At 41.2% G+C, this 17,562-nt stretch overlaps 1 protein-coding gene across 1 annotated transcript in view; it reads right to left on the bottom strand.

Annotated features, from left to right (window-relative positions):
* LOC147730243 (multidrug and toxin extrusion protein 1-like) overlaps positions 1-17,562 on the bottom strand; it is a 574,971-nt gene that overhangs the window by 170,513 nt on the left and 386,896 nt on the right. Inside the window, exons 13-14 of the mRNA XM_086955004.1 lie at positions 14,378-14,453; positions 10,885-10,954 (exon numbers count right to left, since the gene is read on the bottom strand). Of these exons, the coding sequence (XP_086811130.1) occupies positions 10,885-10,954; positions 14,378-14,453 (146 nt within the window). The remainder of the gene's footprint in view (positions 1-10,884; positions 10,955-14,377; positions 14,454-17,562) is intronic.

Genomic DNA, 17,562 nt, shown 5'->3' with positions numbered 1-17,562 from the left:
TGAAACTCGCCTCTGCAGCTCATTACAGTAGATGACACAGCAGAAGCCACTATCTAGATTCCTAGATTACACTCCGAGTTCTTCAACAAGATAAAACCCAGCAACCTGGGAAAGCCCCGCTTGCTATGTTTTGGTTAGTAATAGAACTCTAATGAGCACTGAAAGGACGATCACTTCCTAGTGACATCTTTATTGACGTCTTATGTCCAAAAACTTACGTCAAACCAGGCACCTTTCAGGTATAAATATTACCAACGTTGCCTTAAGCAAATGCGATGACATTGATGATAGCGATGGTGTGGTGAACACAGGAGCAGAACAGCTGTCCCTTGCAGAGCCCAGCAGATGCAAGCAGCCCACGGACTCCTCCTCCTTGACGCGCTGAGAGAGACGCTGTCTTTTCTCCTGCCGAGAAAATCCAGCTCCGGCGTTTCCAGCCTACTCTTGCGAGTGACTGGGATATCGAGTCCTGAAAGGAGATACAAGACCTCCAACATTCTATTCCAGAGGTATGGTGTTGACTAAACCCTTGGAGAGAATTCCTGAAGCAAACCTTGGCAAAACCAACTTAACTTAAACTGCTACTTACTTACTCCCTCCCAAGTATTAGGCTTAGGTCAGGTACACTGGGGTAGGCGTAGTTAGAAGCACCAGTTGAGTACGTTAGCTAAATGTATATATGAATGTATATATTTTATTCATTTTAACCATTGTATGGCTAAGAAACCATATCAATGCTTTTACAGTATTATTTTGCAATCCTCCTTTTACTGTACGCTCTTTTTATAATAACAAGTTTTGCAATTGTGGCAATTCATTTCTCTTGCATGAGAAGAAAGACTGTTCAATAAATAATACCTTTTATTGAAAACGCCTGTCTCTCTATTCTCTGCATCTTCGTGAAAGTAATCTGCACAACTGACTGAGTAAAATAACTGTCTATTGTTTCACACGACTCTAGAGATTGACTCTTATTCTAAGGAGCAAAGTTGTCATGTTTATGCGGTTGTTGGAAAACTGAATCCCTTCTTGTCTGAGCCAGGAAAGCTAATCACTTCCTATTCAGTCAAGAAAGTTTCCAGTGACCTCTGAGCTAGTTGGTAACAAACCCAATTAAGTTTAGCATAGTCAGTAGAGACCTGGAAGATCGCACTTCTACGTCTACACTGCTGTTTATGTTATTCCAATGCGCAGGGCCTATAGGGAAAATAGGAACTACACTACACCATCTGTTATGCACAGGCACGACTTATTCATATCCCTACCCTTGTCTCATCTGGGGAGTTGTGAGGCATGGTTTAACCCCTTCCCTGACAATCTCAGCTCGTCATGAGTCACAGTGGAGCTGTGCTCATGACGAGCTGAGCTCGTCATAATGGCCGCGGCCCACCCAATTTGTTGAGTTTAATTTCACTCAGTATTTTCGACATTTTCAAGACCGTAATGATACTGAAGATAGGGCTATTCCAGTGCCTATACTAAATAGTATCTCTGCGTTCTGTGTTGAGGGAGTAGGGTACATATCAGTAGGAGAAAGCCAATGTAATTACACTTATCAGTTGCGTACTTTTAGCAGCCCTCCATTGTTAAACCCTCCTAATGTATATTTTGTTTGTGGAGAAAATGCCTATACTTGGCTTCCACGAGGTTGGGCTGGACGTTGCTACCTGTCCTTCCAGTATCCTCCAGTCTATATTGCCCCTTCTAATTATCACAAGGATCATAGCCTAGATAAACAAAGTATGCCTGTTAAGAGAAATAAAAGAGAGATAGATACTACCTATATAGATCAGACAGATACTTCACTGTAGCATTTTACCGACATTGTAAAAGGAGTGTTTTTACCATCATGGGGCCCATAATAACCAGCAAAGAAGTACGCAGTTTGTCCAGAGTAGTTGAAGGGGTAATTAACACTACTGCAGGAATATTGACTAATATAACCGTAGAGCTACAAGCGAACAGACTCGTTTCGCTTCAAAATCGTATGGTTTTAGACGTTATCTTGGCAGATCCAGGAGGAGCATGCCGTGTGATCGGCAGTTCTTGCTGTGTTTATATTCCTGACTACGCCCCCTTCGTTCATTTGGCTATCCAGAAGCCACATCGTTTGGCTTCCGAAATACATGTAGAGACTGGTACCTGGTCCCTCCCTGGTTGGTTCTGGGGTTTGCTGTCTACTTGGGGATGGAAAATTCTGATAGTGCTGACAGGTATAGCCGGTATCATATTCACGTGTTGCCTTTGTGTACAATGAGAACCTGCATGTTGCTCTTATTGCGCAACTAAACTCACCTCCTCTGTGACCGGTCCATCCCCAACAGCAGTAAAGGCTCAGTTAGTTCAGCAGGAGCTCAAAGATTTAATGCAGATTGATGAGGGAATATTTGAAGATTGAGCTGTTTTAGTTACCTACATCATGCTAAAAGCGCTGTTCTGAGGGATCAAAAATAGATTTCCCATACATATACATAAGGAGTATCGGACCTGTATTATGTTAGCATGATGCATCTATATTTACCTTTTTTTTGTTTATATATTATAATAATATTAATGTCATGAGTGATGTCACTGACCATGTCATGAGTGATGTAATATGTGATGTCATCAGCAGTGCATTACACGCGCAAGTTATAGTGAGTCCAACTAACTATAACGTGGGAATTTCAATGGTTTTATGTCAGTAAAATTTCCAGCTAACTATAACTGGTGTGAAACCTATGGTTTTTTCAGTGAATTTCATTGGTTTTTTAAATGCTAATTCCTTTCTATATCGAGTTTCTAACCTATGTTTTTTTTACAATTTGCTGTTTTGTGTAAGTATTAATTTGTAAGTTTTTTTTTTTTTATCATTTTTTCCTGGGGGGCTCTGGGTGCGCGCTCCGGTAAGCTCTCCGGAAAGAGCACCCAGAGCGCTACTTTCGTTTGTGAAAAAAATATGAATAAAAAGTTAATAATAACGCAAAACATTTCGTACCATACAAATAAAAGCAGTTTTTTTAATAAGGAAATGAAAATGATTTTGCATTTTCGTAAAACTATGAAGACGTCACTTCGGCGCGCAGCTTAAGCGCCCCCGGAAGCACCTACGTTCGCGCCGCGTGTGCGCCCCGGAAGCGCCTACGTTCGCGCCGCGTGTGCGCACCCGGAAGCGCCTACGTTCGCGCCGCGTGTGCGCCCCGGAAGCGCCTACGTTCGCGCCGCGTGTGTGCACCCGGAAGCGCTCCGGTGTGCGCAGCGTCAGCGCGTCAAGTCATGTGACCTGAAAATAACACTTTTCATTGGTTGCTAACAGTTTTTTTTTACAAAGAATGAAATCCCCACCCATTTCCTTCACTTCTTCTTTCACTTTTGTAACTGAAAGACCTGTTTTTTGCTCCTGGATCTTTCTTGGTTTACCATGGCTGCCAGAGAATCCAGCAGTGATGAAGACCCTGAATTCATCAATGAAGAGCCTCCTCAGCCAAAGGTGAAGGAGCATTTTATTTGGAATTTTTTTTAAAAACCACCTAACCAGAAAAAGGTGAATGCTCCAAAAGTGGAGTGCAGGATCTGCAAACAAGTCCTGTCACGGGGTGACCCCAAAAAAAAATACTCATTTGGGAACTTTACGATGATCCGGCATGTGGAGAGGAGGCACCCCCAGAATTTTGCCCGGGAAAGTGTCAGGGCTCTGGCACAAGAGGTTCCCAGTGATGGGGCCTCTACATCCACAGGAGGAGCAACTACTTCTGCGAGGGGGCAATCGCAGGAGCTCGTGCCAAATATTCAACCTGCTTTTAACAATGGTGTCCTGAGATGCAGATACTGCAATCAACTCCTTACCTATGGGGAGCAAAGTGTCCAGCTCATGGTTCGAGCATTGGAGAACCATCACTGCCCTTCCCACCCCTAATTATTTTGTTTTTTTTGCTCCTGTTGAGCAGTTTCCATTCCCTGTTTTTGTTCCTGTTTTGAAAAAAGAAGAAAACAAAAAGTTCTTTTCAGAACTACCTCCAATTCTCATCAAAGAGCTATATTCTTAAAAAAATGAAAAAGAGTAAGTGAAATGGAGTGCATTGATAATGGAAGGGAAAATGAGTAAGAAAGAACAGAAAGGTATGAGAGGAGAAAGGAAGTGAAGTAGGGGGACTGAAAGAAGGTGAGTGTTGGGAAGGAAAGTAAGGAGAAGAAGAGTGAATATGGGGAATGTTGATATTCAAAGAAAGTGTTGAAAAGGAACGGGGGTGTGGAAGGGTAAGTAAAGATTCATTGCTGGAGTTGAAGGCTGAAGGCCTCATTTATGAAGCCATGCGTCACTTTAACGCCACCAGAGCGTCACTTTTTGTGACGCATCAGTCCAGTAAAAAATGCACCTTATTTAGTCATATTTACAAAGTGACGCATCTAGTAGATGCGTCACTTTGTAAACCCCTGCGCCACATTATTCCTACGTCAGGTGTAATGCATGCAAAAGGGACGTATTGACGCAAGAAATGGTCGTAGAGGTGACGCAGTGAAATCTATGAGATATCACTGCGTCACTTTTATGACGCTGTTGCGTCCAAATCTTACGCCTGTTTCACAGCAGGCGTGCAGGCCCTTTCACATGTGGCTTGGCCCCATGTGAAAGGATACATTGCTGGAGTTGCTTCATTTTTGAGACACACTCCAGTAATGCATCACTTTTGCGCTAACAGATACGTCTAAAATACTGACGTATTTGTAAGAACTTCCAACATAATACGTCATAAAATTAATATGACGCATGAGTAGAAGACTGAAGGACTCATTTATGAGGCCATGCGTCACTTTAACACCACCAGAGCGTCACTTTTTGTGACGCACCAGTGCTGTAAAAAATGCACCTTATTCAGTCATATTTACAAAGTGACGCATCTAGGTAGTTGCGTCACTTTGTAAGCCCCTGCGCCACATTATTCCTACGTCAGGTGTAATGTATGCAAAAGGGACGTATTGACGCAAGAAAGGGTCGTAGAAGTGACGCAGTGAAATCTATGACATATCACCGCGTCACTTTTATGACGCTGTTGCTTCCAAATATTACGCCTGTTTCGCAGCAGGCGTGCAGGCCCTTTCACATGGGGCTTGGCCCCATGTGAAAGGATGCATTGCTGGAGTAGCGTCATTTTTGTGACACTCTCCAGCAATGCTTCACTTTTGCGCTTACAGATACGTCTGAAATACTAACGTATCTAAAAGAACTTCCAACATAATACGTCATAAATTTAATATGACGCATGAGTAGAAGACCGAAGGACTCATTTATGAGGCCATGCGTCACTTTAACGTCACCGGAGCGTCACTTTTTGTGACGCACCGGTGCTGTAAAAAATGCACCTTAATCAGTCATATTTACGAAGTGACGCATCTAGGTAGTTACGTCACTTTGTAAGACCCTGCGCCACATTATTCCTACGTCAGGTGTAATGTATGCAAAAGGGACGTATTGACGCAAGAAAGGGTCGTAGAGGTGACACAGTGAATAAACTGGGGGCCTCATTTCTGAAAAGTGACGCATCGCTGCGTGAAAACAGCGATGCGTCACTTTTCTGTGCGCACTCCTTACGACATTCCTGATGTGTCATATTTAATGTATGACGAATCATGTCGCAAGGAGTTACAGATACGTCAGTATATCTGACGTATCTTTAAGCGCAAAAGTGACGCATTGCTGGAGTGTGTCACAAAAGTGACGCAACTCCAGTAATGCGTCCTTTCACATGGGGAAAGCCCCATGTGAAAGGTCTTGCGTCAGTCTTACGCCTGCTGTGAGGCAGATTTTGACGCAACAGCGTCCTAAAAGTGACGCAGTGAAATCTCATAGATTTCACTGCGTCACTATTACGAGGCTTTTTGCGGGGGAACGCCCCCTCTGCATACATTATACCTGACGCAGGTATAATGTGGCGCAGGGTTTTAAAAAGTGACCCATCTACCTAGATGCGTCACTTTTCAAATATAGCGCAACAAGGCGCATTTTTTACACCGCTGGTGCATCACAAAAATGACGCACAGGCGGCGCAAAACTGTCGCAAGGCCTTCATAAATAAGGCCCTGGATTTTCCCCATGCTTCGCTCCCCGGTGCGCTCCCCGGTGCGCAGTTCAGAGTTTATTTGCAAAGCGCAGCCAACACGTGTTTCGTCAGGGTGGTACACCCAGGACTTCGTCAGGGCTCTAAAATGTACAATGGCCGCATGTTACATACATGTGCTTGCACCACATACTTCATAAACTCCTTTGTATCACATTAAGGTGCTTAAGGGTTAGTGTGAGTTTACAAATCAGACTTGAAGAAAGGGGTATTACAAGAGATAGACCCGGCCCCTAGACAGGCCTGTTATTATCACTGTGAGTTATGTGCGCCCACTATATCTTAGTGTCGCAAACATGCACTTTCCATTTTAGTCATTATAATTCTTCCTAGTGATTGAACAAATGTGCACTTTAAACGGTCACCCAGGCTCGTCCGTGACCCCATGGACACCCGAGTAAGAAGAAAAACGGCGAAACCAAGTAGAAAGGAAAGTAAAATATAAATAAGTATGACGTAAAGTACAATGGTAAAGGGCTTAACACAGCTGTGCTTCTTACCCAATGGGCAGTGGTATCTCAGCTTATGTTGCGAAATCTCATGTCAATAAATTGGCTAAATCAGTATTCAATCTATGCATATCTTATTGTGCATGGCACTATAATTATGCCCAAGTGCCTATGGAGAGTACCTCACCTCTCCGCTGGTTGTACTTCCGTCCCGGCTGCCAGGTTAAAACAGAGTAAAATTCGACACTGCGTGTAATCAGCAGCTTGTGCTCAGTATGGTGTCCTTCTGTTGTGGAACATTGGGGAAAGGAGAAGGACGTGACCACTGTTATCCTTTTGCCTAATTATGGCAATTGATAAAACCAATAAAAATCACTTAAAACACTTCTAACGTACTTCCTATATTAAGCTTATATGTCCCTGTTAGCTACTATCAAGCTTTTGTCATGCTTTTAAACACGTCAAAACCAGGTACCATACATTAGCGTTATCCCTTCGACACAGCTAATCTGTATAAGCCTCTTTTTATATAGTAAAATTAGGTTAACACATATGCTACTCTAACGATATTTACACAAATGTCTATTGGCCGCCATTCTTGTTTGAACTCCAAACTTGTATCATGGCCAAGGTCAATAAAAAGTGAAAGACTGCTCTGTCCCAACTTATTCAATCTAGTGCAACAATTCAGCCATAGCCTAGCCCAATTCCTCAATGCGCTACCATGAGGACATCGGTATGCCAAGTGTCCCGTCAAGCCCAAAATCGGCAAACTCTCATCCTGTAAAATCCTGTACTTAGCGCTCAATAAACAGCTCCTCTGTCTGCCCTTCCCCGTGAAGTCTTCACGTCCTCCTCTGTCTGCCCTTCCTCCATAGGCACTCAGGCATAATTATAGCGCCATGTACAATAAGATATGCATAGATTGAACACTGATTTAGCCAATTTATTGACATCCCCTACAGCGTTGAGATTTCGCAACAAAAGCTGAGATACCACTGCCCATTGGGTAAGAAGCACAGCTGTGCTAAACCCTTTACCATTGTACTTTAGGTCATACTTATTTATAAAACCCTGCGGCCATTGTACATTTTAGAGCCCTGACGAAGTCCTGGGTGTACCACCCTGACGAAACACGTGTTGGCTGGGCGTTGCAAATAAACTCTGAACTGAAGTCTAACACCCATCAAGATCATATCAACTTCATTGACTCTGTGCTATATTGTGCATGATTTGCCTGTCAATACTGTACAGTGAGATAGCTGACGTGTGCACAGATCCTATGTTTTATATATATATATATATATATATATATATATATATATATATATATATATATGCTTTTGCAAGGAGGACAACATTTATTCACTCCTTGCGTATCCACTGCTAACACAGTAGGCCGAGAACCATACAGACGCCATTTTCGAACTTATGCTCGAACAGGGGCTGTGATCACGTGTTAATCTCTGGCAGTTTTCAAGCCCCAGTTCATCTGAGTTACTGGGAGCAGCTGAACGTAGCCTGCCTTCTCTACTGTCCTGAGACTCAAGGTCGCATCTGGCTTTGGGTGTGATAAGCGCATTCCTGGAGGCACCGTACCTACACTTCCAGGCACCAAGGCGAAAGGGAGTCACCGCTCCTGACCTTGCCAGTAATAAATAGTTAAGCTTTGAACTAATCATGTGTGCCATATATTGTCCTTCCCTGGAGCTCGAGGGCCAACTGGTGTTTTTCCTTTTACAGTGATTATATGTGTTGTACCGAAAAGTATATAACCACATGTTTGAATACGAGCCAACAGTCTTCTCCGCGGACCTGATGGGTGAGGGTTGAAGAGGCTCCTCTATAGAGTATTTTGCTTAATAAATGATAGAACTTTCTTCACTGCCAACTGACTAATTATTTGGTAATGGGATTGGGGCTATTGGTAGGTATAGCCTTGCATGTCATTTTTATAGTACTTCAATGTAACAGGAAAAAATAAACATATTTCTCCGTGCTATGCTTCACTGAGGAAGGCAAAACATTTTTACATATTCCCAGGTTTACTAGCTTTAGTAAATATTGGAATGTGCCAAAATCCATGTGTGGATGCAAGGCAACTCCTCTGGCCCATCATGGAACACCTTTCCATTGCAGTGCTGCCTCACTTTACTTTGTATTTACTATACCACACAAAGTGGCTTTGCATGGCTTAGTAAATGCCAACAAGGGTTTTGCATCGGGTTGCACCACAAAAATAACACAACCCTCAAGTAAAACTTTGGTATATCTACCCCTATGTGTAGACGCCGTCCAACTTGGAACAGATACAAAAGTTTTATGCCCTCCTTATTGAGAAGCAGATAAAAACAGAACTGTTGGTATGGTGGTCGAGAAGAACCATGTGGAAAAAGATGCACATGCATGATTCCGGGTGCCCAAAATGCCTTCAAAGTAAATGGAGTTTCTGGTCTTGGGAAAGGTGGAAGTGTGAAGTAGCCTGTAGGTGGGATATGAACTGGGGAGCAAATGTATTGAAAAATCACACAGTGCAGTGCCACAAGCCACTTTGCAGCGTGATAGAGAAAAGACACCACACTTAGCAATACACAGAGCATTCCTGTTCTTTCCCAGTACTGCTGCAAACTGTGATGCCTAGCACCAATGTAGGCACCCTTGCATAGTGGTGCAAGGGTGCCTGCATTGTAAGCAGGATTGTCTTTGTGCAGGAAAGGACACCTTCCTGCACTACAACAAATCCCCTGAGACGTTTTCCTCTTTCTATGTCTGCTGCGGAGTGCAGCAAACATAGAAAGAGGAACAAATTAGGTGTTACTCCTCCTCTGGAAATGTGTAGCATTTTGCCACATCCCCAGGTCTACTAGTATGGTAAGTTTGGAATTGTGGAAAAATTCATGGGTGGTGCGTGGGAATGCTCATGTTCCACCCATGGATCACCTTCCTGAGGTAGAGTAACGCAACACAGCAATTTGCACATCATTTCATTACTCTAGATGTATCAAGCCACTCGGACCACGCAAGGTGACTATGCATGAATTCAGTTTCACAATAGCTTTATTCGGTTAAAAAATTTAAAACCATCAAAGCACACACAGTAAATTTCTTTCATAATTAATCACATTTTTGGATCATGATTACAAAACTAAACAAATTACAATGTGCAGAAATAAAATAGTTTGGTGAATGCCGAGACACAATAAAAAGTTTGTCACCAAATTGAAAGTTAATAGTTTCTAAAAATTCCAATTTCCATAATATACAATATTTCTTTACATTTAAAACTATCAAGATAGTACGGGCACAAAAAGGCAGCGATTAAGGTAGCAGCATTTTCTTTCGGCATCTCACTGCCCCTGTAATGTAGCTCGCCACCCCAAAACATATCACAGCGGATCCTAACATTTGTAAATAAACCAGGGCTGGTCTAACCTGTTCAAAATTACAACCTCTTAATAGTAGGAGAATTCATTTCTTTTGCTGTGGTACATAAAATTTACAAAAGAAAATCATGTGGATGACATTTTGCTCCGATTTATTATCACATGGACACGGCCCCAGCGTCCCACATTTAACAACCACCCCGGGAAAAGATAGCAGCCAAGGGAGGATACCATGTTTGAACCTTACAAGTAAAAACAGGTGGAATGGCTTATTTATGTATGTCAGGTATGGCTGGACATCTCTCCCTGCACTTAACATAATACATTTTCTAACCGAAGGTTTAGCCAATTCCTCCTCTTCCCTCTTTACATCCAACCTGTTTATAAACTGGGATTTTACTGCTTTAAGCATGAATTCATAAATCTGACTTAAGAGTTGCCTTACTCTTGCTGATACTGCAAGACCTGTGGACATGGCACAAGGGCGACACAACCCTTTGGTAAATTTGCCACTGGATGTTAGTTTTGAGATGAGAGTGATCAGCAGTGAGGAGCAGGGAATGGTAGTTGTGATAAGTGATGGGTAAAGGATGTGGTTGGTGCTGATGATGCAAGATCTGATCACTACATAGCACTGGTGGTTTGGTAAACGCTATTAAAAAGTTGAGATTTAAAACAAATAGTAACTGTGAAATCTTTTTAAATAAAAGTAATGGTTATGTCCTGGAGATACATATATAAGAAAAATAAATAAGCTTGTCTACTACAATCTGGAACTCAAAGATTCAAGTGTATTGATTCAACAGATGCTGAAATTAGGAGCACTAATTCAATCTATGCATCAATAGCAAGCATTCTTGTATATAATTCTACGTATGCATGTCACCTGGGTGTCACTTAGGTGTCAATCGTTCCCGAAAAATTATTCACTAAATTAGAGTAAATTGCAATACTTACAGCCATGGACTCAAAGAGGTGAAAGACGATATATACTGACAAAGCTCGCGCAGTCAAGTCACGTATTGCTCTGTTCGAGAGAAGACAAACAGCTGTCAGCGCTGAGTTAGCTACAAGGTGTGTAACTGTGAAAAGAAATTGAAGAGTACATAATACAATTGAGAACAATTAACCAGTGATTGAATTAATTGAATAATTAATAAAATGCTGATACTGCAAGACCTGTGGACTGAATCATAACCCTTATTAGTGTTTCAGGATTTAGGAGAGTAATTGCACAAACAACGGTGGCTACCTGTCATAGGTTACTGTGGAAATGGGGGAGGGTAGAGGAAAGAAGCCCTGTGCTATGAAGAAGTTTCTGCCCCTTCGTAAGCAACCGGTTTCCGCTGTTTGGGACACCCTCCTTGAATACTCGAAACAACGATTTACCCCAGTGATCCCGATAAGGCCTACAGCAATACAAATACCTACCCTCTCTCTCCCTTACGCTCCTCTCATCTTCCCCCTCAAACCCAGGTGGCACTAGGTTAAAACCAGTTAATTCAATTAGGTATTTGTGTGTGTGCTCAGTAGCACCCTCAATTTTCCATATCTGTTGTCGCTCAACCTCCCGGGCCACCTTCTGTACCTGCTGGCCCAAACCCTAGTTCAGGTCGTACTGACAACCACACAACAGAAGGAACCTCACCCTGGTCTTACACAATTGTTCTTGGTAGATCTTGCATACCTTTGGGTCTGAATTGTCATTTCCCCCCACTTGTTCAGGGGTAGCATTCAAGTTAGTCAAGTAGACACATACACACGTAGCTGCATAGTGTTCTTTTACTTCCTACTCATCATCAAAATGTATTTGTGGCTGTCTCAATTCATTGCCTAGCTTGCATGCTACTGCTTTGCGGTTCATTGAGATGTGGTTGTATATTGTTTCCGAATCTCATGAAGGATTCGCAATGCCGTCTTTTTTGCACCAAACCCCCCATTAAAACCAGATAAAAAATGGGGTCAGAACTTTCTGTAATTGCAACACCTCTGTAGGTCGGTCATTATGGTGTTGCAGGATCTTCTAGATGTACAGGATCAAAATGCACCCATTGGCAAAATATTTCAAAGTGGCATGCTGTGTTTCCTTAGACTACAAGAATTGCTATTCTCAAACCCCCATCTAAGGGTACCCTCATCCTCCAATTAATAGGGAGCTCGTAAGGAGAAGGAGGTAACCAATATTAGAAAGGATTTTTCAGCATTAGTAATAAATCTTAGGGTATTGTGTATGTTCACCCGAGGTATTCAAAACTCAAGCCCAATAGTTGGAGGTCATGCTACGTTTTTGCTGATCCAACAGCAAAGTGGGGCTAGTGTTTAGAAATCCTTTACCCTGTGAAAGACACAGGCTTCACGAATCCTTCAGCTATGAGCCTGTGAATCAGGCCCAACCACCTGCTTTAGGATAATGGATGTGGGGCAATGATAAGTCTCGTGAAACTGGAGGATTGCTGTATTAGTAAGTTCAAGAACTCTAATCCCCATGGATGTAGACACCCAAGAGAGCCACACTGTATATTTCAAAGGCTTTAATGATAATGAATGCCCTACCCTAGTGCAGAATATGTGAATACATGTTGTAACCAGAATAAGCAGACACGTCATGATAAAATAGGCAATACATCAGTATGTTAAAAAGAATGGCAGGGTGTTAGATAGTTTGGGATTTAATAAATTGATGTGGGCATCCATCTCTTTCTAGGCTCTAGAAGAGCTGAACCAGTTTAGCACCAAAAGCTCCTATTTGAGTTTCTCCAATGGCTACTGACACTCATTCTTACAAGAATGTTTTCCAGTCTAGTGTTCTACTGTACTTGTCTTCCTATACAAGTTCATGTTGTAGCTCTGTTATGGTATTCTGTACTGCAAGAGACCAGATAAGACTAAAGCAGTTGGCTACGGCCTTCAGTGCTGATTTGTTACCACATCATGAGCCCTTCTCTCCCTAGAAATTTGAAGATGTCCCATTCAATGAAATGGATGTGCGTTGATTGTAATAAACGTTCACATTAAAAAGACCGAGTGATTTGTGATTTAAAATGCACAAATTAGCAAATGAACTGCCTTGCACCCTACTGTTAACTTAATATGTGCATAAATCAAACCACCGATCTGAACTATTTGTTGTGCTATCAAAACAATACGACCTACTTGTATGTAGTCATAGATAAAGGAAACATTTATTTACAATGAATGGAGAGTAAACAGAACAAAATGCAAAGCAATTGATAGGAGAAGCTGGTAGTGATTATCCGGGCCAATGTTAAGCACCTACACGTTGAGTCTTTGACCATAGGAATGTAAGATGACAATGCGTGCCCCTGATCTAAAACTGCTCTCTTATGATGGACATGTATATGTGTCGGGAGGTGTGCAGCACAATCTGTTCTTGAATTGGTAAGTAATACTGCAAAATGTTCCAGATAACAGATTGCTAGGAACTACGAACTACATCTGCCAAGCTGCATTTGTGATGCCAGGTATAGGCATGCAGTCCTCTGGTATAGTTATGCAGCCCTATTGTTTGAATGTCAGTCAAGCTCCTAATGCGTCTGCCTCCATTTTTTTGCTTACTTATTTTACAACATGCAGGATAGTATATTTGGCAGCATGTTTACTTTATTACCTTTTCATTTGTAATGCCTATTGTATATGTTGCAAAGAAAAAGAAGTTAATATCAACAACTGCAATCCTGTCAGGATTAGAAGCTTGCAACTGTTCCAAGCTTGTTAGGTTTCACCTATGCACAGCTTTAGCTATTTCTAGGCAGACCTAGTGTTCCCAATTAATTACTTATATTTAGAGTAGGATTTAGAGCAGCCCCATGCTCGCTAACTGGATAGCTTTTTTGCCTATCACTTCCCTGCTCCTGAATCAATGACTTACTTTCCTTCCTATTCTTGCATTTGTCGGTCACAGATTGTTTTCATTGTTTCATGTATCCTTCCACTGCTATCATCAGACTTTTATTGCAATTGTGGAGGGACTTTTTTCTTCTCTCTTCATCCTAGTTCCCTCTCTGTCCCCTCTCTGCTTGAATCCATATCACCGAAACGGATAGCTTCGAATTCAAAGGCCCTTCTCTGGCTCTGTCCAGGACCATTACCTCATCCGTCTTTCTGGATGTAGTCTTTACTCTTGAGATACCACTCTTCTCTGACAGAACTCATTTCCTGGCTGAACCAAAAAGTTCCTCAAGATGGCCCCCATTACCCAGGAGTTAGAAAGAAGTAAATAACAGTTTCAAGCTTGTCAGGCCAGACATATTGGCTTTGCTTGTGCGATCAGTCCCTGGGAGAAAGAAAAATTAGCAATTTCTAACTCTTAATCAACTACTTAAACAACAGTCAAAACAGTGAGATAATACAGTCTATCAGTGGAAGGTGTATTGCTCTGAACAGCAGGTGCTTCCGTATGCTACAAAAATGATAAGACGTGATTACCTACTCGTCATTTGTGAATAGACGGGCCACAATGTTTCTCAATCCTGCCAATGCGATGATATCCACTACGATGAAAAAAACTGAAAAACAAAGTATTAGGCATTTCAAAACTACAAGATTTGAGAAATGAATTGAAGTACTGTTTCCAAAGGACTGAAAGAATAAATTAAATGCATAGCTGCCAACTGAGCTCAAGTCACTTTTGTTGGCATGTTGTGCTGCTATTTTCATCGATTTTACTGGTGTAAACTCTTTCGCAAACGACTGCTGCTCTAAAATGATCATTATATTCTCTGTGGTAAATGTCCTGGGATCGCGCACGTGGGCAGGATTATTTATTATTCATGAATGTATACATGCCTTGATAAGGAACATCAATTTTGTCTCTAGTGATAAATCGATAAACACAGAAAATAAAATCCTCTGCCGGACTGGTTTCCTGCTAGTTTGTATTTTCGCAGCTTCTCGAGTACCTCACCTGTTGTGTACATAGGGCCCAATTCACAGAACTAACTTAAGACAAAATCCTAAATTTACTACCATTTTCGTATTCACAGAAGGCACTTACTCATTTTGGTATTCACAGAAGACACTTACTCATTTCGGTATTCACAGAAGTTAGGACTCCTAACTTTAGAACTCCTAAATGCCTTCTGTGAATACCGAAAGTCTTAAAATTCGGATTTTTCTCAATTTAGTGGTAGTAAAGTTAGGACTCCTAACTTTAGGACGCCTAAATGCCTTCTGTGAATACCGAAAGTCTTAAAATTGGGATTTTTCTCAATTTAGTAGTAGTAAAGTTAGGACTCCTAACTTTAGGACTCCTAAATGCCCTCTGTGAATACCGAAAGTCTTAAAATTGGGATTTTTCTTAATTTAATAGTAGTAAAGTTAGAACTCCTAACTTTAGGACTCCTAAACTGAGAAAAGTCCTAATTTTAAGACTTTGGGTATTCAAAGAAGGCATTTAGGAGTCCTAAAGTTAGGAGTCCTAACTTTAAAGCTGTCAGGAAAGTCTCCACTCCAATCTAAACAAATTTAGGGTTGGATACTGAAGGGTTAACATTTACCATTCCCACTCCAATCTAAACCAATTTGAGGAAGGTGTTGGACACTAAAGGATTGACACTTACTATTTCCACTCCAATCTAAACCAATTTGGGGAAGGCATTGGACACTAAAGGATTAAAATGTATTATTTCCACTCCAATCTACACAAACTTGAAGTAGCTGTTGGACCCTAAATCGATGACATTTACTATTCCCACTGCAATTGAAACCAATTTAAGGAAGATTTTGTACACCAAAGGAATGACATTTCCTCTTTGCAAGCCAATATAAACCAATTAGGGGAAGGCATTGTATATTAAAGGGTTTACATTTACTATTCCCAACCCAATCTAAACTAATTTGGAGAAGGTTTCGGACACTAAAGGGGTGACATTTACCATTTGCACTGCAATCTAAATAAATTTTGGGAATATGTTGGATACTGAAGAGGTGAAATTTGCTAATTCCAATCCAATCATAATCATTTGGGGAAAGGGTTGACATTTACTATTCCCACTCCAATCTAAACCAATTTGAGGAAGGTAATGGACACTGATGGGGTGACATTTACTATTCCCATGCCAACCAAAGTCTATATGGGGAAGGTGTTGGGCACTAAAGAGATGACATTTACTATTTCTACTCTGGAAACAGTCGGAACACCGCGACCTCAGCCACGGGTGCTACAACATCGCAGGCCTAACCACGCTTGCCATAACCACGTATATATGCCTTAACCATGCATATGCGTGATTAAGTTAGTGCGCAGTCTAGCTGCTGGCTGCTGCTGGGCGGAAGCAGGAAGACCTCACCGGGAAGAGAACCAGAGGACGTGGTGAGGTAATTGCAATTGAAGGCATTGGGGTAGTTTTAGGGACAGTGCGGGGATGGGAGGAGGGTGAGGTAGAGTATGTTAAGGGGCAGGTTTTTAGGCCTCTGGGCAGGGGATGGGAATGGGTAGTTGAGGTCGTTTTTAGGGTTTAGGAGATGGCAGAGTTGTTTCTAAGGGTTCTGAGGGGTAGGGGTAGTTTTTTTTAATTAGGGGCTAGGATTTTAGGCCTAAGGACAGTAGAAGAGGATGGGGTAGGTTTAGGGATAGCGCGCGGTGGGAGGGGGTCAGGGTAATGTGTATGTCAAGGGTTAGGGACTGAGTGGGGGATGGGTGGAGGTCAGGGCATTGTATGCTAAGGGGCAGGGTTTAAGGCCCTACGGCAGGGGGAGGAGAATGGGTAGTTTGCAGGTTTTGGGCCTCAGTTTTGGGGCGACAGATAGGGGGTTTGTATCTTAGGGCAGGGGGAGGAGGGTCAGAGTAGAGGCAACCTTAGCCAAACATACCCCTTAACCATTCATGCCTTTACCATGAAATTGTATGGTAAAGACATGCATGGTAAAGGAATGCATGGGTAAGACGTATTTGTGGTTCTAGCTGTGTGGTAGAGGCATGTGTGGTTTAGCCATGCGTGCCTCTATTATACAACCTTTCTACTACATGGTAAACCATATTTGGGGAAGATGTTGGAATGAAATTTACAATATCGACTTCAAAATATAACATTTTACACAAGATAAAACTAATTAAATGTTTAAAATACACAATCAATACTCCATACTCTCACACAGTTTAAGCCATAAAATGACAAATACATTCATATTACAAAATTAAGAATCATAAAAGAAAAAATATTTAAATACATTTTAGAATTTCAATTTTTTTTAAATACTTTAAAACTAAGATTCTTACATTTTAAAAGCAAAAACATTAAAAATGTTTCTATTTTTTGTTAATTGTGACACAGTATTTTGAATCTAAACATTTTGCATACTTTTTTATAAATATTTAGCTTTAATAGTTTAGCTATATATTTTCACATTTTATGCTATTTTTTTACATTTATTTAATGTCATTAATATATTTTTTCACTATTGTGAAATTAAAATGTATTATAAATATCTATATATAAAAATACATTTGAAACTTCCAAATTATAATATTCATATCTTTAAAATTATCAACTTAAAATGTATTTTAAAATATATATTTTTTAAATATCTCCCCACCCTTATCCACTAAAAACACCTAATTTCTTTCTACTAAAAAAAATATTAAACAATTATTTATATGCATCAATGCAATGAAAA

The sequence above is a fragment of the Lissotriton vulgaris genome, chromosome 2_1 (assembly GCF_964263255.1).
Source record: "Lissotriton vulgaris chromosome 2_1, aLisVul1.2, whole genome shotgun sequence".
In the NCBI taxonomy this organism is placed as follows: Eukaryota; Metazoa; Chordata; class Amphibia; order Caudata; family Salamandridae; genus Lissotriton; species Lissotriton vulgaris.
Note: the sequence above shows the minus strand (reverse complement) of the source record. Positions and strands in the feature narration are given on the sequence as shown.